Below are 25,057 nucleotides of genomic sequence, written 5' to 3' on the forward strand. Positions count from 1 at the left end.
GGCATGTGAGTGGCCAGTCTGGCACCTCTGGGGCCGTCTGCCTTTGTCACCGACATCGTCATGGTGATGCGTATACACGCAGCTTTACCGTGTTCGCCACGCTACCTGCCGTGGGCCTGCGGTCGTGTCTGAACACAAATTGACATATGTGTCATTTGATTAACACTTAACGTCCTTTTCCCTCCTTTGTGTTGCGGATAGGGTGCTACGTGTTTTTAATCATGTGTAGGAGGCTAAGGGGACCTGCCGTGCAGGACGCTTGCTGGGCAGGGGTGCGGTGCCAGGGCTGGGAGCTCCTGAGCCCCGGGGGCCTGTGTGAGGCTGGTGGCCTGGGTCAGGGCGGTGGCTGCGCCGTGGAACCCAGTGGACTCGGAGATTCTGGGGGGGTGGGAGTGAGGAGCGAGTGGAACCAGGAGGCTGTGCGGGGGCTGGTGGCTGCCTGGGTAGTGGCTGGAGCCAGCCTCCGAGCTGGGGACACTGGGGGGACGCTAAGCAAGTGGGGGGACGTGGTGTAAGGAGGTCAGCTGTGCCATGTGATCTTGAGGTCCTGGGGTCACATCTCCCTGTTGTCCCTGGGGCGGGGCTGGCCCCTTGGTGCGCTGACCGCCTGCTTGCAAGGAGGTGGCCGGGACAGGGGCTGGTGTTTCCCAGGTGGACACGCGCCGTCCCCTCTGCCCGGTGCCTGTCCCTGGTCCAGGCCCCATCCTACAGGCCACCTGCCCTCAACAGGTCCCCTCTCTTCCCTCACCCTGGGGGCCTGAGGCTAATGGTCCACGTGCTTGTCCCCACCCGCCCCGACAGTGAGTGCACGCGGGGCCCGTACCCCGCTGGGGCCCTGCCCATCTGGCACGGTTGTCCTGCTGAACGAGACGCCGCCTCGCTGGGGAACCCCGTCTCCAGGCGGGGGCCGCCACGTTCCTCAGTGACTCAAGCTGGGCTGCGGGCAGGACTGGTGTTCCCGGGAAGGAGCCTCCCGAAATAGTCCCGGCGTCCCCGTGGGTGTGGAGCTGCCGGTTCTCCAGCTGCGGCTTCTCTCTCCAGGCAGCTTTCTGCCTTGTTTGGAAGGAATTGCTTCTCAGCTCCTGCTCCACACCGACGTGACTGTAGACGTTGATTTGATAACCTCTGGCGTGATGTTGGCACTGGCAGGAGATGGAGATTGGGGATGTGCGTCTAGTGGGGTAGTCGGGCCGCGTGGGGAGGACACCCCGGCAGCAGCGGAGCAGGGCGTGCAGGGACGGTTTGGAAACTGCATCTTCTGGGGGCACAGCCACGTGCTGGGCTTGGTGCTTCCGTGCTGTCCCCCGAGAGCCTCACCCCAACTCGAGAGCTGGGTACTGGCATCACTACCCACCAGTAGCGGGCATCTGCGGGGATTTCCTCTCCTTCCTTTCTCGGGAGAAAAACTGGAGATCCGGGGGAGTGACCTGCCCGTGCCCGTGGCGAGACGGTGGCCGGCCAGGGTTGACGTTCTTGAGTGACTTACGCTAGAACGCTCGCTCTCTCCTCTGTGACGATGGCCTTGCTGCCAAAGCGCCTTTCTAGACAGGGCGGGGAGTCAGCTTGGGCCCCCCCTCGGGAAGCTGGAAAAGAGATGGGAATGCCCCACAGCCGCTGGGCCTGGGCCTTGTTTTGCCAGGACGGTCTTTCGCCCGGTCTCAGACGGATCTCAAAACCACACCCACATGGGGGGCTTCACCAAAATCACCTCCCTCTTCCCCGCACTTCAGACTCTCATTTCAGGGGCTTGGTCCAAGCTGGCTACCCTCAGCCCACCCCAAAAACAGGTCCCTAGATATGCAAGCAACATTCTGTTTGCAAGCAACAAAACTCAACCCAAAGGGCCATAAGCAAAACCAAAAACATGTTTGTCGACGCGACTGAAGTGCAAGGGAGGGGGCAGCTATGGGTCCGGCTGGATTCGGGGCTGAACCTGCGTTGCCGGGACTCAGGTTCTGTCCTTGCTCCACCTGCCTCGCGTGTCGGCCTCCATCCCTGCCTCCCTCCTGAAGGCCCTGCCTTCACGACCGCAGTTAGCCCGTCACCTGGCTGGCAGGTAGCTGAGCTGGGGCCTGAATTCAAACCCTGGGTCAGTGCTGTGGGCTGCAGCGCTGATCCGGAAGGAACAGAAATCCGACAGCCTTTCACAGACCTGACACACGGGCCGTGCACCTGTGACATCTCTTCTGGAGCCCAGCCCGGGCATCCTGACCACCCAGCGTGCCAGCCCGTCCGCTGCACCTCCAGGCGACGTCCTGCGTCCACCCTTTCTCTCCATCACTCTGCAAGCCCCCCTGTGTCTCCTCTGCCGTGTTCACAGCACAGGGCCGGTGTGCAGGTGACCACTGCAGTTCTGTCACGGGGAGAGCGCAGTCCCCAGGGGTTACTCGCTGGGCTGTTGTTCGTGTCCCGACAGCCCCCAAGGTCCCCACGATGACTCGCATCCCCTTTCCCGGGTGTGCAGTGTCAATGCCTTCCATGCCGAAGTCCCCGGGGCCTGTTCAGCCCCTTCCTGGTCCCCGGCCCAGCCCCATCCTCTTCTCCCCGACCCCGCTCTCCCGGTGCACAGGCGGGGCCGGGTGGGGAGACGGGCAGATGCTCCTCTCTGTCCCTGGCGTTTCTTTTTTTGGTGTCGCTCCCACACCCACGCGGTGCTGTAATTAACCACCACACTTGGGCTTCGCAGCGGGAGAGTCAGAAATAGACGGTGGCTTCCCCGGCTCTGGCAGCTCCAGAACGTCACTGGCCGTGCAGTTTGTGAATCGGGAGCCGGGAGTGGCTGCGGGGGGGGGGGGGGGGGGGGGGAGTCGGGACGCCCGCGGGGGTTCTGGCCCCCACCCAGCCCCACCCCTTGGGGCTTCCTCAGTTCCCAAAGCCCAGCTCTGCGCCGGCTGTTTCTAGAGGGTCCTCTGAGAGCAGCTTCCTCGTGAGGCTGCGAGCGCAGGAGGCTCTGTCAGGGCCCCGCCCCTGCGTAGTGCGGGGAATGGGACGGGCATCCGCTGACTTGTGCCCCCAGTGGCCTGCTGGCCGTCACCAGGAGCCTACCATGTGGCTCCCCCCACACCCCCCCCGGGCCGGGCTCTGCCTGTGCACGAGTATGTGTGCGTGTGGGTGTGTCTGATGGACACTCAGGGTGGACCAGGCAGAGACCAGGGCTGGGGAGGAAGTCGGCACACGAGTGGCGCAGGCGAGGGGAGGATTATGGGAGGCTGGGTGTGCGGAGTGAAGGGTTTGATTCGGTTTAATCTGTGTAGAGTATGGTGCAGCCCAAGACCCGAAGCCACTGGTCGGGGAAGAGGAGGAAGAATTGGCTCTCAGGCCAAGGGAGCAGAGACAGGTACAAGGAGGTGACGGCATCCCCAGGACAGCCCCAGCCACCTCCTCCTGCCTTCTTCAGCTCACAGCCTGGGAGTCCTGGTGGCCTCTGTTTACTTCCCACGATCTGCCCTTGGCCAGAGGAGAAGTACAAAGGAAGTGCCACGTCACGGGTGAAGGATCACGGGCCCCTGCCCCCGCTAGGCCCAGTGGTGTCCATTTCTGTTGCCCTAAAAGTGCCTGTGCCTCCCCTTCCCCAGTCTCCATCCTGTCCTCTGAGCTCTTCCGTGGCCAGAATTGGGGTCCTGCGTGTCACTGCTTCTCCTGTGATGGCCTGTCGTCATTCAGACCTGGCGGGTGGGGGGCTCTTGCTGTTCCTGTGTCACAGAGGCTCAGACACACGGAGGAGCAAGCTAGTCCCTAGGGGCCCGCACTGAAGGGGAGACCCCTTGGGGCTTAAGCTCAGGTCTTCAAACATTGGTGTTACTCTACCCTCTCAGCTTTTCGTACCTGCAATGGGGGCTGGGGATGCTGGTATTTTTTAAATGCCTCTGTACAATCCCACAAATGTTATTTGTTGAGAACCTAATGATGGCAATCATGGTAACGTAATAATGGTCACGACAAAGGCAGACTTGCTGTGCAGTCGTGAGGGATCTGGCCTTGGGCAGAATTTGTTTTCACGAATGACCTCATTTCACGTGCACGACACCCCTGGGAAGGAAACCAACGTCGCGGGCTTGACAGAGAAGGGTCCGTGGCTTCCCCAAAGCCACAAGGGTGGTCAGTGCTGGAGCTGGAATGTGAACTTGGCCGACACTGACCACTGTGGAGTCCTGGAAAAGTCCCGCCGGTGGCTGCACTGCGGTCGGGTGCATTGCGGTCGGGTGCACGGGTGGCCGGGCCTCCGTGCTGTAGGGACGGCGGAGGGACCCGAGGGAGAGGCGAGGTCTGACAGGCGCAGTTCGTGTCCAGGTCCCGGCTGCTGTGCTGAGTCTCCTGTGCTCTCTGCAGCTCTGCACCTGGAGGTGGAGGTGGGCTGTGGCGTGGGGACAGCAGACAGCAGAGCGGGGACACGCAGGTGGGACATGACCGTCAAAGTTTCCTCTTCCAGACGCCTTCCTTGGTTACCCCTCCCTCCATCTTCAAGCCCAGCATGCGAGCAGCTGAGCGAAACTGTGTCTGGAGAGGTGTGATCTTCCCCCGGCCGGCTCCTCTTCTCCATTCGGGTCTCCGTGGAAGTGCGTCTGTCCCTGCCCAGTCTCTCCTCCATCTGGACCCCGGTTTCATTTCCTCCAAGGCATTGGCTACTCTCTGAAATGGTTGGTCTGTCTGCCTTTCCCTCTAGACTGTGAGCTTCCCAAGGGCAGGGAAGCCTCACCTGGTTCAGCACCATGTCCCGGGGGCTCCAGGCAGCACCTGGCACATAGCAAATATCCCATCGTCATTTACCGAGCGATTGGAGAAGTGGCGGTTGGGCTGTTCTGACCAGGCTGCAGGAGTAACTAGGTCTAGTGAGCTACGCTTTGCACACATGGCTCAGGCAGACTGGCAGGGACGTTAGCCCTGGATTCCAGCCAGGAGCTGTCAGGGGGTAGGGTCAAGTCTCCCCAGACTTCGAGACAAGATGTGGAAACAGCTGCCCACTGGCGGTGCCAGAGGACAAAGCCCGGGGGCGGGAGGCCGACAGCCGTGTTTGGCTGTGGAGGAGGAGCAGCTGAGCAGGGGCCGCCCTAGGCTTTGTGCTGGGACAGGGATCACAAATGGGAGACAAAGATTCTGGAGACAACATCCTCGCTGGGGCAGAGTGTTTCGTCCTGAACTCTGGGCATCCAAACTCCAGGCCCCTTTGAACACCCTGTGGTGGCTACAGAATCCGGAAGTGGGAAGGTTTCTGGCTCTGATCCAGGGACAACATTATTTTAGTTGCAAAAATAATTGGAGCTTGGCATTAATTTTGGCTAATTATGCCTCCCTCTCCTGACAAGGCTTTTATGTTTTTTGGTGGTTATATTTTTTATTTTTATTTTCTGGCTGTGTCCTCCAGCTCCCGCAACGAGAGACGATTTGAAAAAGAAATAATAATTTGTCTTCGTATGGCACCCTGGGTCTGGGCTGACGGCGGGCGGGAGCGTGCGTGGGTGGGTGGGCCGAGCTCAGCTGCGCCAGTGCAGGAGACTCCGTTTGTATTCGGAGCCGAGCTGCGCTCACCGACAGGAGGCGGAGGCTCCGCAGACCCGCGCCCTTAGACACGTCTCCGAGCGGGCTGGGCGGGAGACTCCGCTCAGCAGGCAGAGCCTGAGAGCTCCGTGCGCCCAGGGCTGAGGTCTCCGTCGAGCGGCGCTGGGAGGTGTGGATCTCCCGGCACCTCTGGGACCAGAAGCCTGAAGACGGGCGGTGCACCTCTCCCCGAGCTGGCGGGCAGGAGAAAGAATTTCCCGAGTGGATCTCTGCACTGCTTAAACGGGCTGCCTGGGTGCACAGTCCAGACCAGGCAAGGTGTGGGCGACAGATCAGAAACATGAAGACTTGCACGTGTGGAACTGGAGCAAGGACTACCCTAGTGCTAGCTCTGTGACGGGGCAGCGTTCACACCCACCTGGGAGTCTGAGCGATCTTGCCGGCGAGAGGTAGCCAGCAAAGGTTCACTTTCTCTCCTCCCACTTTTTGGGAGGCGATTTTTAGGGAGTGTGCCAGTCACCTCTCACCCTTGCAGTCCCTGGGTGGAACTTGCAGGCAGCCACCATGGTGCAAAATGTAATTCTAGTGTTTTTCCGCAGACGGCTGAGCCAAAGACCAGCTGTGGAGGAGCTGGAGAGAAGAAATATCTTGAAACGTAAGTAGCTGGTGATTCCCCAAGAGGTTTTCCCCCCCGGCACGTGTGCTGAGGCTGTTGCAGGAGTCCAAGTGCTTATAACCGAGCCCACCTCTGCATACTAAATGCTCCCTGCTCCCATTAAATCTGAGCAGCTGAGGGATTCTGAAAGCAAGCCCCTAAAGGAAAAGTGCATACATCTCTTCAAAATTCAAAATAAAAAAAAAAAAAAAACTCTCCTCCTAGCATAAAGATGTTCCTATCATGGGGTCATTTAGTCAGTCCTGTAGACCTAAGGGAAATGGGTCATTACCCATTTTGCATGCTGGGTTTCAAGAAGATTTTCCTGGCAGTTTTGGATGGGGGCTCCTAGTGACCACAGAGGTCACAGGTAAGCTGCAGATGGTGTCATAAATCCTGCCAGAGGAGGACACGCCCCTTGATGGTTCTACTTAGGAGGGATAAAGCAGTCGGCTCAAAGTAACAGTGAAGCCACAGGAAACCTGACTGTGGCTCAGAACTTTGAGATTCCAGGACCTACCGTCCCTCTGGGCCTGGCACCCCTTGAGTTCCCCCAGTTGGCTACACAGTTGTAGCATATGCTGTACATTGGTGCTCATGAGTAATTTCCATGGTATAGAGAACAATGTTCCATTTCATTGAAGTCACTTCAAAAGTGTTTCTCAGTTCTTTAGCTTGTCAGTTTTGAGTTTTAATTTTTTTTAACCTAAACTGTCTTTTAAGGGCCTGGATTTTAAAGTATGTTCTTTTTTTCCGCCCCTCTCTCTTTATGTGATGAACACTGTAGACATTCTTTAAGTTTGGTTCACCCGTGAACACCGTGTTACTGCGTTAGAGCAGTTCCAAGTCAGAAGGCAGACCACGGAGCCCCTGTCGGCCGGGGTCCTGAGCTCCGACTGATTCTTCTCTCTCCTCTTGGCCTCAGTGCCTTCATTAGCTGCCTAAAACAATCCCCTCCTTTATGGATTTTTGAAAATATTTAACCCTTAGATAGAGAATTCTTCATTTTATTTTTTCAACTTCAGGCATGGTGACTACTATTCTGTATTATGTTAACTAGGTTATGTTTACATAAAGGGGGCCTTAAAGACGAGCTTTTCATTGGTAACATGCTTAATGAAGTAGGCAGACAGATAAAGTCAAGCTGTTTCAGCTACCAAATATTTGAATTTTTAAAAATTGAGTCCTTTATAAAGCTTGTAAGTCACAGAAGCCACTAAAAGTAGCAGTCCAGATGTAAGCCAGGCAAGTTCAAGCCTTGGGACATGCCACGTGCCAAGTGTGCCATCCATGGCAGGGAGAGGGGACTGCAGTCCAGGAGCCACTCTGCGTTCAGTAGTAGCCTCGCCCTCCTGTTGTGGGCAGCCAGGTCCTTCTATCGACAAGTGCTTCTAATTGTGTTCTTCTTTGCAAATAAATGTGAAAGCCTTAAAAATAGAACTGGCTTTGGTGAATAGACAGCTAGTAAGTGGGTAACAGGAACTTAATGCACTTCCTGGTGCGCAAAAGGGAAATGGATTTCTTCTGCGGTGGCCATGGCAATCCTGCCATAAACACTGCTGTCACCAGTGAACTATGCACAGGTTTGTCCTTAGCTTTGATGCCTGCTAGAGTGTCTTGAGTGGGAGGACCTAAGAATGTCACTAATAGGTCTGTGGGGTGGGTGTCTGGTGTGCTTTCTTTTGTTCTGTGGGGATGACAATAGGGTGACTATAGCTGAGGATAGAGTGTCATACTCATGGGCCCTTGACACACAGGATTGCACTCAGGCTATGTTGCAGTTTCTGCTTGTGATCAGTCCTTAGGATGTCATCCCTTGGTATTTGCTTCCCTTCAAGTGGGGAACTCAGGACCAATTGCAGTAATATCTGAGGAGCACTCAGAACTCTGCCTGAGTATACATGAATATCAGAGCAAAAGACGTGGTAGCCCCTTTATGTATAATGATGATGATGACGACGATGATGATTTGGCCAAATCTGGGCCATGCATTACAATCAGATTTCAGTGTCTGGTGTATATTCCTTCATTTAATTATCATAATAGATGTGTGAGCTTTTTACTGCTGTCCCCATTTCACTAGTGAAGCAGCTAAGCCTCAGAGATGTAATATGACTTTTTAACAAACGAACATTGGCAAGAAGATAGAGCTAAAGTTCAACCCCAGGTTTGCCTAACTCTAGTGCCCATGCTCGACCATTGCATTAAAAGCAGTAATACATTTCTGAATATTCATGGAAGACTCATGTGTAACTTTCCAAGCTGCTGTAGCTATTTCTAGAAAATATGGGTATAGAGGTCCTGATTATGGATCCCTTGTTGTGTAAGGCACAGAGTTTTCTGGGTCTGGAAATGAGAGATCCATAAACACATCACTAAGGGGGAGCTCAGAGGACCGAGGCTTACAGGTTTAGGCTGTCAAGATGGACTTCTTGGAGGAGGTGTCCTGTAGGGCACCTGGCACAGAGAAGCACTCTGACAGGCACTTTCAAAGATCCTGCTTCCCAACTGTGCTTACATGACCTTGGTAGTAATGATGGTGCTTTTTACAATTAAAAAACAAAGATCTGATTTTGCTTCAGTCTTTTCACATGGAGGCTACCCTTGGGATTTGTTCCTGGCCTATTCTAAGAAATATGAAGAATTTTATATCATCACTTAAATCCCTCATGGCTGGCCTTATAGGGGATACTTTCACAATTTTTTTTCTAATTGTATCAACTTTCTGATTATAGCTTTAAAATTTCTTCCGATTTATCACTTGGATAAAGAATGAAGCACATAACAGGGTTTCATTTCCTTTTCTGCAACACCCTAATCCAAGTCTTTAAAAAAAAAAAAACTACTGAAAAGTGCAGTGGCTATTAAACACTGATATACACGAAATCCCCAAAGCACAAATGTTGGAAATGCATCTTTTAAATGACATAATTTCACATCATCTGCCTTTAAGGGCAAGTAGCGGGATTTCCCTTTCCAAAAGCTGGCGGTGTTTGTAGGAGGGCTGAGTGTTACGATCTCTTTCCTAGCAGCAGAGCTCTGTTCAGGTTGGGGACCTCAGGCTTTATTTAGCAAGGGAGAGCACCAGATATAGGACAGCCGCTATCTTGTATCCCAGCGCAAGGCTTACATTTTTACTATATCTCAGTGCTCTGTTCTATTTTTAGCTTCAAAGTGTAGGTGTGAACACAGCTTGAATGTTAATAGTTACAACTTGCTAAGCAAAGCCCGTTTCAGTGAGAGACTTGGGCTCCTTTGAAGGCACCATCACATAAAAGTGCTCACACTTCAGCACTGGAGAATCGGCTGGGTTGATAGATACATTCAGATTTGAAATATACCCTGAAAATATAAATCCTAGGCAAGCATGTGTTGCCCACAATCTGAAAAAGGCTTTCCATTTCTTATGTTGGTTGGCTAAAAGGTATGCACACCTGCTAAATGGAAGAAACAAAAGTACAAGCAGTGGCAATGCTATTTATATTCAGATGTAGATGTACATTTATTTACTTAGTCTGTTCCAGCTATTTTTATGTGCCATCTATGTACTACATGTAAATACACAGGTAAAGATATTTGGGCAGTGTAGAGAGAATCGGTGAGAGAGGCAGACAGACACAGAAAATATCTAATTCCTGGAAATAAATGGCAGCGCTATCTGCCGTTGTCTCTGATGTAGAGAAGGGCCCAGGGGACCGGGCTGGGATGATAGCAAAGCTTCACCTGGAACAAGTGCTTCTCTGGAACAATGAAACCACGATCTCTTGAGCACAATTGGCAAAGTGGAAAAAACAAAAAAAACAAACAAAAAAACCCCAACACAGAAACAGTGACTGGAGAAAAATGTCCTTAATATTCCACTTTCGGCTGCCAGAACATGGAGATCTCGCATATACTTCCCTGCTAAAGAGAGGTTTCAACCTGTTTTTTGTTTTTTTTTTCTGTTTTAATCTTTCACAGAAAGGAATGATCAGACAGAGCAGGAAGAAAGAAGAGAAATCAAGCAGAGGTTGACAAGAAAGGTACTAAGCGCATGCTATTTCCTGATTAGTGAAGGTGGACCTAGAGAAGAGCTGCTGTCGGGATGGGTAGTGCAGGACCTCACTCCATGATCGTAAATGTTTTCCTGGACAATATGGCATCAGTTAAGTCAGAATATTTGTTCAGCAACAATGAATTAACTCACTGAAAATGCAGTGTCTGTTGCTACATCCCAGTGTGTGACTTTGACGTTCCCTAGGGATGAGATCCTTCCACAGCACAGCACAGCTTGTAGGGACAATGCACTCCAAGTGACATTTCCACTTATTTCCAGGTGGAAACCAGAAGTTGACTGGGCATTTTCTTACTTTGCACAATATCTAAAGCAATACCTGGATATAGTGTTTTAGTTACCTTTTAGGCTCATCACTTTTGGTCACCTTCAAAAGTCTAGAAGCTCCTTGACTCTAGAGAATTTTAGTAGCCTCAAAGGTTTGTAACTATGACTCAAATCGTTAAAATTTACCATGGCACCATTACAGGTAGCAACGTTGTAAACTTTACTTCTAAAACCCTGCCCATTTCTAAATTCAAGTGTTCTTCTGTCTCTTCCTCTCCACTGTGCTCCGTAATAATGAAATTCTGTTCTACTTGAAGTTAACAGAATATCCTTCCTGAGCTTGATATATGGGTAGTAGTAGTAGTTATCGTTATAACTTTATCAGTACTTTAAAAAAAAAGCTTATCTAATCATACTTACAAAGAAGCTACTGATGCCATAAAATTTATTCTAAGTTAATTCATCAACCATTCCTTGAGCCTGTGCTATGTAGTATTGGGGGTGTGAATCTTCTGCTAAAACGTGTTGGAGGAAGGGGGACTGTGACTTAAGAGTACAGTAGTGTGTAATTTAAGCCCTTCACATTAGATATTGTTTGTATTCAGGTTATATTTCACAGTTTCAGAGTTTTATTTTTGTTTACAGAACTGTGCTGTTTGTTCAGAGTACTTTAAGAAAACTAGTTTGGCATGTGATACATAACCATGATGATCTTTTATTTTAGCTAAATCAGAGACCCACCGTTGATGAATTAAGGGACAGAAAAATTCTGATACGATTCAGTGATTATGTGGAAGTAGCAAAGGCGCAGGACTATGACAGGAGGGCAGACAAACCCTGGACAAGACTGTCGGCAGCAGATAAGGTACAGAACTCTCTGTACTGGTTGGGGTGTTGTATCTTGTGATAAGGGCAAAACATGTCATGCTGGGGAGCTTATTCTTAGTCTTAATTTAAATAGCTGATGGCTCCCATTGTCTATGTCTTCACTAGATACTGGTTTCACAAAGATAATTCAGGATCAGAATTGAGCAGTGGTTCTCAACTAGGGGACAGTTGTGCCCCTAGGGATACTTGGCAATATCTGGAAACATGCTTGGTTGTCCCAGCTGGGGTGCTGTTATCTAATGGGTAGAGGATGCTACTAAACATCTCACAAGACACAGAAAAGCTCATATGACAGAGAATTTATCCAGTCTCACATGTCAAGATTGTGGAAATTGAGAAACTATTATCTATGGGATGAATCAAAAGTTGGCAAGGCTGGTGTGAAAAAGATCAGCTGACAAATTTAAACAAAAAGAGCTACAGGGGGAATGGAATCAATTCAAGAAGCATTAAGGAGAGCCTCTAGAGCAAATAGACAGGAGGTTCTGGATTCTGTCCTGGACTTGTCCAGTCTGAGGTGTCGGAACAGAACAGTTAAACAGGAAGAAAGCAAGGAGGTGGTGGGGCACAGAGGCTCTGGGGTGAAGTAGAGTGAACGGCCAGTTATAGAGCACAGAGAGGGTAAGTTCTCGTCCATGGTCAAATGCTGTTGACTGGCAAGATTTAAGGCTGGAATGTCTATAGTCTGTCTTTCATACTCTCTTGCCCTAGTGATTTTCAGAATACTTAAAGCCATTAGAAAGAGAAACATTATACATTCAGCCAAAGAATTTGCTAATTGTTCTTCATCTTTATGTGCTGAGTGTGAATACGTGAGCTGACAAATGGACACACCTATCTCATCAACTTGGCCACTCTTGGTTTTTCTTGATTGATATGCTCAGAGGATCATAGTGATGAGGGGAGAAGAAAAGTATCTCTGGCAGTCTGCAAAGGTGTTTAAGTATGGGAATAATATACTCTTGAAATTCTTAAAGCCTTTTTATGTCTGATGTTCTTGTCTCACTTGGCCCCTGGAGGGTTTATGTGAGAGAGAGAAGTGCATGATGAAGGTGGCCAGATGAGGGCCATGAAGAGCACTGAAAAGAATGATGCACAGCCCTCCCCTATATGTCATGATTAAAATGTTGTTTTTCAAATGGCAGAAAACAAATGTATGCTGAAGTTAGAATGACTTCTTTCTAGACTGACTTCAAAAACCCAAGTTTACTAAAAGCTGACCTTTACTCGTTATTTTGGTTTTCCTACTTCATTAGTGCCCTTAGCATGTGCTTGGTCCTTCTGTTAGGTAGGCACAGGGGGAAGGAGGAGTTGTCTTCCTACTGCAGCACAGCAAATTAATTTACCAAGGACTTCCTGAATACTAGTCCTGGCCAGAGCAATCAGGCAAGAGAAAGAAATAAAAGGCATTCAAATTGAAAAGAAAGATGTCGTAAAATTGTCCCTCTTTACAGATGACCTGATCTTATACCTAGAAAAATCTAAAGGCTCCACCAAAACACTATTAGATCTAATAAATTCAGTAAAGTTGCAACATAAAAAATCATTAGTGTTTCTATACACCAATCACAATAGTTACAAAAAATAAAACACCTAGGAATAAATTTAACCAAGGAGAAGTGAAAAACCTCTACAAGGGATACTACAGAACACCAACGAAAGAAATTAAAGAGGACACACACACAAATGAAAGATATCCCATGCTCCTGAATCAGAAGAATTAATATCATTAAGATGACCATACTGCCCAAAATAATCTATAGATTCAATACAATCCCTATCAAAATACCAATGTCATTTTTCACAGAAATGGGAAAAAAATCCCTAAATTTTATATGAAATCAAAGAACAGCCCAAATAGCCGAAGCAATCCTGAGCAAAAAGAACAAAGTTGGACACATCACGTTACCAGACTTCAAAATATATTAGAAGACTATAGTAACCAAAATAGCATAGTATTAGTATAAACAGACACACAGACCGATGGAACAGGATAGAGAACCTAGAAATAAATCCATGTGTTTAAAGCCAACTGACTTTTGACAAAGGTCCCAAGAACATACACTGAGGAAAGGACATTCTCTTCAATAAATAGTGCTGGGGAAAAATGAATATCCACATGAAAAAGAATGAAACTGGACCGCTGTCACTCACCATATACAAGAATCAACTCTCGATGGATTAAAGACTTAAGTAGAATACCAGAAACAATATGAATACTAGAAGAAAACACAGGGAAAACACTTTAAGACATTGGTCTAGGCAAAGATTTTATGGCTAAGACCTCAGAAGCACAGGCAAAAAAACCCCAAAATAGACAAAACAGGACTATATTAAACTAAAAAGCTTCTGTACAGCAAAGGAAACAAATAACAATCTCTTGAATGGGAGAAAATATTTTTGAACTATTCATCTGACAAGGAACTAATATCCAAAATATATAAGGAACTCAAACAGCAGTTAAAAAAAATACACAATCCTATTAAAAAGTGGGCAAAGGACATGAATAGACATTTCTGAAAAGACAATATACAGATGACTAACAGGTGTATGAAAAAAATGCTCCACATCACTAATCATCAAGGAAATGCAAATCAAAACCACAATGAGATATCACCTAACTCCAGTGAGAATGGCCTCTGTCAAAAAGTCCCAAAACAACAAATGGTGGCGTAGATGTAGAGAGATAGGAACACTCTTACGTTGCTCGTGGGAATACAAATTAGTATAACCCCCGTGGAAAGTAATTTGGAGATATCTCAAAGAGCTAAAAATAGAAATACCATTTGATCCAGCAATGCCACTACCAGGCATCTATCCAAAGGAAAAAAAGACATTCTGTAATAAAGACATCTGTACTCGAATGTTTATGGCAGCACAACTCACAATGGCAAAGATGTGGAAACAACCCAAGTGCCCATGAATACATGAGAGGATTAATAAAGTGTGGTATATGTAAATCATGGAGTACTACTCAACTACAAAAAACAATGGTGAACTAGCACCTCTTGTATGATCCCGGATAGAGCTGGAGCCCAGCCTTCGAAGTGAGGTATCACAAGAATGGAAAAACAAGCACCACATGTACTTGCCATCAAATTGGTACTAACTGATCAACACTAAGGTGCTCACATTATTCATTGTAATAATATTCACTGGGTGCCAGTCAGGTGGGAGGGGGTAGTGGGGGGGTGGGTAGACTCACAACTAATGGATGTGGAGCACACTATATGGGGGAAGGGCACGCTTGTAGCCCTGGCTTGGGTGAGGCAAAGGCATTATATATAACCAAAATGTTTGTTCCCCTGTAATATTCTGAATTTTAAAACAAAAATTGAGTAAGATAGTCTAAATGCTGAACAAAATCTTGTTTTTTTTTTTGCTACATATTACAAAATAATAGAGTCAGCAAGTATTAGGAATGGTTGTTAATCCATGAACATACTTATTTCCTCTGTTTACTTTTTAATGTCCTGAAAAGCAACATACTGTTTTTAAATTTCAGGCAGCAATTCGTAAAGAATTAAATGAATACAAAAGTAATGAAATGGAGGTACATGCATCAAGCAAGCATTTGACAAGGTCAGATTTCTGTTTATATGAATTTCATGAATCTTTTCATTACATGATATTTGTTTTTTAAATATATACAAAAGGAACAAAGAACTATGTATCCAGCTAAAAAAAAATTCATTTCTGCAGAAAACTATTGAATAGAATGTACTTCAATTAAATATGCTGTCCACTCCCATGGTTTCTTACAGGGCTTGGTGAAAGGTGGTATGTGGGAGAATAGTATCACACAAGTCATTGGTTTATTTAAGTAGTTAACATATACTTTAAGAAAATCTCAAAGCAAAATGAAAGTAACTTTCCTATATATTTAATTCCCCTCCAATATTCAGACTTCCTCCAATGTACAGAACTTATGTATTTATTTATACTTAGATGCTGTGAAATTAGCCTCCACCTTCCCATATACTTTTAAAATTATTATTCACATCTTTAGCACAAGCCACTGTTCCCCCAAAGCTGAAAGAGCATGTTTCCTCAGCAAATATTTGACTACCTACTACTTGCCAGGCACTGCTCTGGGTGCTGAGAACGCGACTGCTGATATGGTAAAGGAAGTTCCTATCTGCATGGAGCTTCTATCCCTTGTGAATATATCGCCTGATCCTTCCATAGTCCAGACTTTTCCCACCAAGGGGAATACATTCTCTGTCCGTGCTACTGTACACAAGGGAGGACACTGGGCTTCTTGGTGATGACAAAGTTGGGAAAAGATTTACTTCTCTTTACTTAGGGAGCAGTATATTCTTTATTTCCCCTTCTTTTTCACCCCATGACCAGCAGTAATTATTTGATGATCTCACACACCTTTAATCTAAAGGGGATGACTATGATGCACCCTGACTTCAGTTGCAGCTGTTGCCTTGTCCTCTGTCCTCTCATCTGAAGATGCTCAAGCCCCGAACACAGCGTGCAGGGAAATCCTCCATGTAGTTACGTAATGGATTCCTCTCCTTTTCTGTTCTTCACAAAGTGGCCGCTGCAATTACTATTTAAAAGATTTGCTCTGTAAGCTCAATGTAGCTATGGAACAGAGAACAGGTGCAGTGGAATTCCAGCTTACCCAGTGGTTCGGGTGAATGTATCAAGGAGGAAGGGGAGGGTGGAAGGGCAGGAGAAAATTATGCAAATAATTTTTAAACTTTTAAATGTTTCTTCCCATGACTAACCTACTTTTGGGGAGAAATAGATCATTTTTTTTTATTTTGAATGGGTCTTAATGAATGTTTAGGAAATATCTCCAGTAAGGCATACACAATTATTTTTAATGTTCATTCTGTTTTAAATAGCATATAATGATTACATGTTCTATGTACGGTAATCTCAATTTAATATATTTCCCTATTATGTTATTAAAAAATGTTTAGTAAAGATGTTTATTTTCTCTCAGAAGTTCTTGATAGCTTTCTTAGATGACAAAATTTTAAAGAATGAGCCCATACTTGAACATAAGAAAATAATTATAAGATATTTACACCATATTTTAGTACTTCATATCAAAAGCCAGAACAATATTTAGTTATATAAGATTTTCTTAAGTGTATTTAACATTACTATGAACACATTACTAACTCTATAAAAAACCCTCATAACTCTAATTTTCAATAATTTATTAACCAATTCATTATTTCTACTGATTTAGCAAAGCCCTAGCCTCTCTGTGTACTTCAAGGGTTTAACTAGCAGCTTTCAAACAAAGTTCTAGGTAGTCCTAAGAATTCACCATATGTTCTGGGGAACACGAGGGACCTGGAAGTTGGGAGCCCCCAGAGACTCCATATTACTGTAACCAGAGCAGCTCCATCCTCATGTTTTACATACTGGCCTTCTGAGAAGCTTTTAAATAGCAGCAAATTGCTTTGTGGAAGGTTTCTGGCAATTTTAACTGTTAGAAATGTATAACCTTAAATTCTTTGTTTTATAATCTCTAGATTCCACAGGCCATAGAGATTTTCTTCTGAGAAGAATTTGTGTTTAATTTTTGATACCAACACTGAACATTCATCAGGGAACTTTCCTGAAGTTCAGCTCAAGACTACCTGCTGTGTTTGTGAGAAGAGCAGGATCACACACACAGGTGCAATCTTGGCCACACTTACCTGCAAGAGGAGTAACCAGAGGACACACTTCCTTCTTTGTTGTCTGAGGAGTGTGAAATGTTGGGGTCAGTTAAGACCCAAAGTAACTCTACCAGAAGAAAACTGTCGTTTGCCTTTCAACCTTGTTTTACAGTTCTGCAGTGTAATGGAGGATGGGCGCCATGCATGTGCAGGCTCACCACTCCCAGGCCTCTGTCATGAGGGACATGTGACACAGTGTCATTCAGTATTATGTTGAAAAGACATTTTTATCCTGATCACAATTAATTTGAAAACTCTTTAAGTTCATGTTATATAAAATGATTTACTGTATTATACTTTTTCTTTTTTTATATAATGTCTAACAAAATACAGATGCAACATTTTGATTCCTGTTAATTTTGTTCTTTAATTAAATGATTACTTATTGCAGGAAATTAACCCAGGCTTTACATTTTCTTGGGGTTGGGATGAGTGAGATCTTGGAACAGGGATCTGTAAAACAAGTGAACTTTTACTTTTGAACCATCACATTTCAAACAAACACATGAAAGAGAATTCCAAGTTTTCATGTTTTCTTTTGTAAATTCTGTTAGTGTATGTGGTTTTTGTGCCTTGAAAAATCAAATTATCTTTTTCAATTTAAATTTATGTATCAATTAGTATTGAATAGTGCATTTAACCTAGAAATAAGCAATAATTTGTTGAAAAATTCTATCACAGTGAACATTATGCCCCCTTTAAGAGTACTTTTAAGTTCACATGTGTAAACATTATTAAAAATACATATAAGAGACAAAGGTTTAGATGAAGTAGAGATTATAAAGAAAATTTACCCCAGCACAAAGGAGAAAATTAATGTTGGCACAAAGGGGAAAAAGCTAAACAACAATAAATGTTCCCTGAGAAATATTTTTACTTGGCTCTTGAATAAGTGTCCTTATACAGATTGAAACTTCCCTCCCTCCCTCTTGGTACACTGGTGAGGCAGGAACCACAGTGGCTTGGAGGAGGACTTTAGGAGCTTATAGAACCTGACTGTGCTTAAATCCAAGCTCTGCACATTCAGCAAGTTACTTATTTTTTTCCATAGGATGATCATCTCTCATAACACTGCTAAGTGTCTAAAGGAGATAAAGTAGCTAAAGTGCTGGCACAGTGCTCTCAGCACATTCTAGGCATCCAATATCAGCTACTGGTAGGGTTGCCAGGCAGCACCTGGAACAACTGAGTATACTCTATGACTTTTTTTTTTGTTTGTTTGAGACAAGGTCTCACTCTGTTGCCTGGGCTAGAGTACAGTGGCATCATCATGGCTCACTCCAACCACGAGCTCCTGGGCTCATCAAGCAATCCTCTTGCCTCAGCCTCCCAAGTAGCTAGGACTACAGGCACGTGCCCCCACACCCAGATTCATTTTTTTCTATTTTTTGTAGAGACACGGTCTTGCAGTGTTGCCTGGGCTGGTCATAAACTCCTGGAGTCAAGAAATCCTCCCACCTCGGTCTCCCAAAGTAATAGGATTACAGGTATGAGGCACCATACCTGGCCCACTTATGGCTTCTTAACACATGCACTACCTCATTGCTTTTCACTCTTTCCTTTTCTACTTCTTTAAGTAGACTGCTCGTGGGCTCAGGTGTCCACAGAAACTGCTTTTAACTCTTGTAGCAGCACTTGTCTGAAGGGACTTGTGATCAGTCCTAGATAATAGCAAACATACTATTAGTTGAATTATAGTTTCTTTATAAGAAATTATTGCTATGGTAAAAAAATTCCAGCTCTACCTCCTACTTGCTCTGTAACCTGAGAATTACTTCTCTGAGTCTCAATCTGTCTGTGAAATGAGGTATCTAAATCCTTTCTAATTAGATGTCGGTTAATTTTATAAGCATTTACAATATATGTACGTTTTATATATCTTCTATGTTATTCATAACCCATTGTTTGTGGCCGACCACCAAAAACCTTTTTTTTATTTTAATCTACATATTAGCAGCTCCCCCTTTTAAATATTTTATTCAATTTAAAATATTGTTGGAGCCCAAATTATTTAAAACTAAGATTTCAATCTTCTTCACATAGAAGTATACTTACCATGAAACCAAGAAAGAGAAAATGTGCTACTGTTCTAGAAAGCACCCTGGCCTCCAAAGTACAAAAGATTAGTACTGCTTAGAGAAGAGCCAGCGAGAGCATATGGTTAGAGATGACCTGGTAGATGGGATATATATTTAGATTTTTTGCCCAAGTAAAGGTTCATAACTAATGGATAATAAAACTAAAAGTTAAAGTGCAGGATAGCCAAAGGACTGTTTAGATTGGTTCAGACTCAAAGGTTTGAAGATATCCTAAAACTAGTAGACATTTTCATTTAAATCAAAATTTTTGGCATTATCTAACTTCTACCATTATATTTTTATTAATTATAAACTACTGTAAGTTGTACTTTTGTGTTTCATGTTCTTATCAGGTTGAATCAAGTGTTTACTCTGTACTTGCACATCACATTTCAAGTCTCTCACGTTAGCTGGAGGAACAAAATAAAAAGCAATTCATAAATCCCATGGTATTAGTAATGTACATATGAATATACATTTGCATACGTTGTATAAACTGGAAGGGAAGGTTTATCTAATTAAGAGCCTAAAGACTTAGAACTTTCTGCCTTATTCAATAACAGAGCATATGAATTATGAGAATTCTTCACTAGTATTGACTAATGAAGTTTTATGCAATGACTTTACAAATAATTTGCTCCTATTTTTAAAAAAATTAATATTTATTTAAATCATGAAATTCTGTTTTTAGGGAATTGAAAAAATTTTTAAAAACTATTGGTAATTTTTTGAGAGGAAATTCTCTCTTCTAGAATCAAGTTTTCAGCTAAAGTAATAGGGGGACTATTACATCATATGACTTTGTAAAAAAAAAAAAAATTTAAAGGGACTTGGAAATTATGTCACCAGAGTAATTTTGGGACAACTGAAATGGAAAAAAATACCTAACATCGAGAGTTCCACCTTGTGGAAATATATGGTAATTACAGGCCCAAATTTATTCTATCATATATTGAAGGTAAAGTCAAAGTTTTTAGCTATGTATCTACAGTTCTTCAAAAGAAAATTCAAGTTCAGAAATGCAAAATCCTAATTGTACTGTTAAAACTACTAGTCAAACATGTTTCCAATACTCATTTACCCAGCTATTTTCTAGAAACCTTTTTCTCAGGTTTTCACATGAGAACATCTCAGATGATACTCAGAAGCAACTGAACATATGAAAATCAAACTGAATATATAAAAAATGTTTTCAAAATGAATTTCTATAAATTCCATGTGCTTATTTCTCTGTAAATTTATTTATATTAGGAACATACCACTAGTTCATATTCAGACAAAAAATGTTAGAATGAACAATGCAAAAGCTACCCGTTATCATTTCTGTAGCTCTACGAAAACAGCAGTGTTTTATGTTTAGTCTAATTTTTTAAAAAAAGCCTTTTTAAAGTCTCTAATATCAATTGTAAATCTCCTTAAGGATGTGCAGAGAAATTCTAAAAATTATATTTTCTTAATAAGCAACGGGAGTGAAATCTGGAGACGGTATATATGCTAATAATTTGTTGTTTAAGGTTGCAAACATGTATGTGCACTATTACCTTCTAAATGAAGTTTATTATTCCTTCTCAAAGATACATATGCTGAATAAATAATTACATTTCAGGTATGTACCCTAAAATACAGGTCTACATCACCAGTCCATTCCCTTTCCACCTTGCCTACCGCTTGGTTATAATGGTGATACTTGGTGTGACACAAAGCATACGCTTGGGAACCACCTACCATCTTGCTCCAATTTTTACATTCCAAGTTAGATTTGGTTTTTGCTATTATTTACTACTGTATTATTTTGCTCAAAATTTTACTTTGTTTATTCATAGGATTTATGATTCCTTCCATGGTTACTTCAACTTTTAATTAGATATGTTAAAAAATCAGAAGTAAGTGTAATATGTATGCATGTACACTAACTGTGCCTGGGTTAACTATTAATCGATGACAGAGTGGCTAAAGAACTACCTCCAGCAACTGTGGAGCTCCACACTAGGCACTGAGCTCAGAGTTCGAGGAATTTACCAATGCAGACTTCAAATTTAATGTGGAATTAAACCGCTATATGAAAACTTTACAGTCTACTATCCATTTAAAAGACATGCTGGCTTTTTAAGTTGGTTTTGGCCATCTGTGATTATCAGGATTGGTGTTTAGATCACTGTAGTAATGACTGTAGAGTTTAGTATTTAGGTTTCTACCTAGCTATACTAATGCTGTAAAATATTTTCTTTCTTCCATGTTCTTTTCCATATGTACTTCTGGAACAGTTACCACCTTACAGCTTTATTTGGTTGAGGACATGTGGCAAACCTATACCAACAAGGTGTTAGATTACAATTCAGGTAAGAACTTTAAGTCATTAACTACAATGACCACTTATGTTTAATATGTTGAAAACAGAAAATTCAAGGTTTTTAGCTCTAATTAATATGGTCATTAGCCTCTGCTAATGCAAAATGGATTTAAATCACTATTTCTGTGAAACAGAAATTGAATAAAAAATTTATAATAAAGAACAGAATTCTGATCTTTAAAATTTTCCCTCTAAATTTGGGGTCTGAAAACTACGGCCTAAAAGCCAAATCTGGCCAGCTTTTGTTTTTGTTTCTTAATGGCCTGTAAGCTAAGAATGGCTCTTACATTTTTTAATAGTTACATTTGAAATGGTTTTGTAAGTACCTACATGATATCCTTAAATTTGCTTTTTGGCCCATAAAGCTTAAGGCATTTACTATATGCCCCTTCAGGACAAAGTTTGCTAACTCTTGCTCCAAACTTAAAAAAATAATTTTAAATAACTGTCTAATAGAAAATTTTAGAAATGAATTACATAGAATTCCAATAGCTAAATTTTGAATTTAAATAAGCTTAAAATTTTTTAACATCAAATCTATTCTAAATTTCAACACTAATTAATAAACTTAGCTGAAAGATTTTGACTTGTAGAAAATACACACCAAAGTAGGTAAATAATAAAGCCCTATCAATAATAAAGGCAAGTGTTTGATTAGTGTGACACTCACTCTTCCAAATTCCATATTTAAAATTATTGCTATCACAGAATAAGCCAAAAGTATATTATTCAAAGTTCAAAATGGTACAACATACTGATCTGAACACATCTGTATTCCTAAAAAAAAAAAAAAAAAAAAAAAAAAGGCTGGATTATTTTCCTGTAGATGTTATTTTAGGATATTTCCATGGGCTTTTTTTTTTACTTAATATGTTAAAAAAAAACAAAAAACTAAAACTAACCATTACATAATACAACACTGTCTTAGCAATGCAGTATGTGTACATTTGATTTGCCTATACAATTCCTCAAAGGGGCCAATAAAATGGAAATCCATATGATTCTGCATGACCTTAAAAACACGTATCTCCTCATTTTTAAGTCTAAAGAAGAGGTTCATTTCTTACTCATCTCTGTATTTACAGCTTAGCTCAGTGCACATCATGTAATAAATGCTCAAATGGCTGGTTAATACTTTCTTATCAACTGCAATGGAAATGCTGACACCATATACAGGACTTGAAAATTTTAGGAGACACTTTGGCTATCTTTGAACTTAGTAAATTCCTATCTAGAAATGCTACATTTGTGCATTTGTCCATTCACACTGTCATATGTCCGCATTTCTAGGCACTCTTTTAGGTTGTGGAAATCATGATGAACAAGACAGACAGTGCTCCTGCTCCTGTAGAATTTACAGGAGTGGGGTTTGTGGAGGGAAGGCAGAAATAAAAAAATTTCCAATACCAAAAAGTGCTACATGATAGAGAATTATAGTAACACTAACAGGATTGTGAGAGAAGTTCTCTCTAAAGAATTACCATTAAATAAAATTTCAAAAAAAAAAAATTACCATTTTATCCAGCAATCCCACTACTGGATATTTACCCAAAGGAAAAAAAAAAAGACATAAAAGACATCTGCACTCAAATGTTTATAGCAGCACAATTGCAAAGATGTGGAAACAGCCCAAGTGCTATCAATACATGAGTGGATTAATAAAATGTGTTATATGTATACCATGGAGTACTACTTAGCCATAAAAAATAGTAAACTAATATCTTCAGTAACAACAGGGATGGAAGTGGAGACCATTCTCCTAAGTAAAGCATTGCAAGAATGAAAAAGCAAAGATGGCATATACTCACTATTAAATTGGAACTAAATGATCAACACTCATGTGTACATATGGTAATTAAATTCAGTGGAAATCAAGCAGGTGGGGGGATGGGTAAATTCATACCTAATGAGTACAATGCCAACTATCTGGGTGATGGACACACTTATAACTTTGACTCAAAGTAATTCATGTAACCAAAACATTTGTACTCCCATAATATTCTGAAATTAAAAAGTCAAAGGTAATGGGATTTAGAGCAGTAGGGTGACTGTCCTTAAAGAGGCAAGTGTGCCACTGGAAGAAGGGAGAAATCAGAAAATGCTGGTATTGATGCAGGAAACATGTTAGATTTTAGGGTGAAGATATTGTGAGGTGGGACCGTCAAAGGTAAGAGAACTACAGAGGTATTGCTATGCAATAATACTCAGGAAATATGCTGAAGCCAATTATACAGGGCAGAATAAGCATTGTTGAGCAAGGATGAGTGCCCATTTGAAGTATGTAGTCATAAATTTAAAGGTTAATCTGTATGATTTTCTCTGGTGCTATTCAGTTGGTAGAATGAGGGCTGAGAATTAGTGGATAAGATAGACAGGAGGAAAAAGGACATGAGAATATTATCTGGTACTGTGGAATCTAGAATGGGTAAGAAAAGGACAGACAAGAAGGGTGACAGCATAGAGAAAAAACCTGGAGTAAATGGCCTGGGACTACTCTACAAAGCAAGTTAAAAAGATGGAAAGGTTAGAGTGTAAAAATATTGGAAACTGAGATTCAAAGGGGCACGGCTATTGGTAAGGACAAGGTTATATAGCAGAAAGGTTTAGAAGGAAGTATGAACCTGGGCTGGATTACACATACAGTGCAATATGGAACTAAGTATGATATGGGATTTAAGAGTCTTATAGATCTGGCTAAGGATGAGATAGACAAGGTGGTTAGGTCACGATGGAATTAGTTCTAAAGTCTCACAGGACAATTCCTGAGTGGTATTCAATATTGTAGTAGACCTCTTGCTCTCTTTTAGAATAGAAACCCCATTACTCTCAATAAACAATAGCTAATGCTAATAATTATATTAAAGGTGACTAAGATGAGAATGGTTTTCCTTTGCTTAACTAAGAAACCAGTTTTACCACTGTATTGAAATCCTGGTATTATTCAAATACTCTGCTACTATTAAATAAGCAAGAGATAGTAAGGCTGATTGGTCTTATGCTTTGGGTTTCTGATTGAAGGAGGATATTTTGTTTGATCCAAAGTTCACAAAATAGGAATATAAAATTTATAAAGTAAAATAATTACCCAAGCGACATAGCATTATTTTTAACGTAAATGTGTATTTTTCATACATTAATCTAACAAAACATTACAATGAATACTAGAAGCTTAAAATTACTTGTCAAATAGCCTGCTTATGAGTTAAGACTTCTATATTAAATTAAAATATTTAGGCAATACAGTAGCTATTTTAGGTCATTTAGTGCCTTCTAATACATTGGTACTTTCAGCACTGTTGGAGATATTCAGTTATAGCTCCAATCTACCACTCAGGTAAACATTTCAAATAAACTGTATTTTAAGATACATTTTAAATAGTATGCATGAGTTTTGTTAGCATAGTTAACTCAGTAATATTTGCCTAATGTAAATATTACTACAAAAATAAGGCAATTCCTTTTACTGTTTGGTTTTATAAAACTTTCTCTGTCTGAAATAAAAATAGTATTATAATAGACAGAAGTCTTTGGGTTTGGAGTCATGTTATAGTAGTGCTTTCTCATCCATTAGAAGAC

At 42.7% G+C, this 25,057-nt stretch overlaps 1 protein-coding gene across 3 annotated transcripts in view; it reads left to right on the forward strand.

Moving 5' to 3' along the window:
- PHACTR3 (phosphatase and actin regulator 3) overlaps positions 1-17,452 on the forward strand; it is a 207,348-nt gene extending 189,896 nt beyond the window's left edge. For all 3 annotated transcript variants that reach the window (XM_069495904.1, XM_069495903.1, XM_069495905.1), the window contains 5 exons: positions 6,096-6,151; positions 10,112-10,173; positions 11,197-11,337; positions 14,866-14,942; positions 16,865-17,452. In XM_069495904.1, the coding sequence (XP_069352005.1) occupies positions 6,096-6,151; positions 10,112-10,173; positions 11,197-11,337; positions 14,866-14,942; positions 16,865-16,880 (352 nt within the window). In that variant the 3' untranslated portion in view covers positions 16,881-17,452. The remainder of the gene's footprint in view (positions 1-6,095; positions 6,152-10,111; positions 10,174-11,196; positions 11,338-14,865; positions 14,943-16,864) is intronic.
- The last annotated feature ends 7,605 nt before the right edge of the window (positions 17,453-25,057 follow it).

This window comes from Eulemur rufifrons, chromosome 20 (assembly GCF_041146395.1).
Source record: "Eulemur rufifrons isolate Redbay chromosome 20, OSU_ERuf_1, whole genome shotgun sequence".
NCBI lineage: Eukaryota > Metazoa > Chordata > Mammalia > Primates > Lemuridae > Eulemur > Eulemur rufifrons.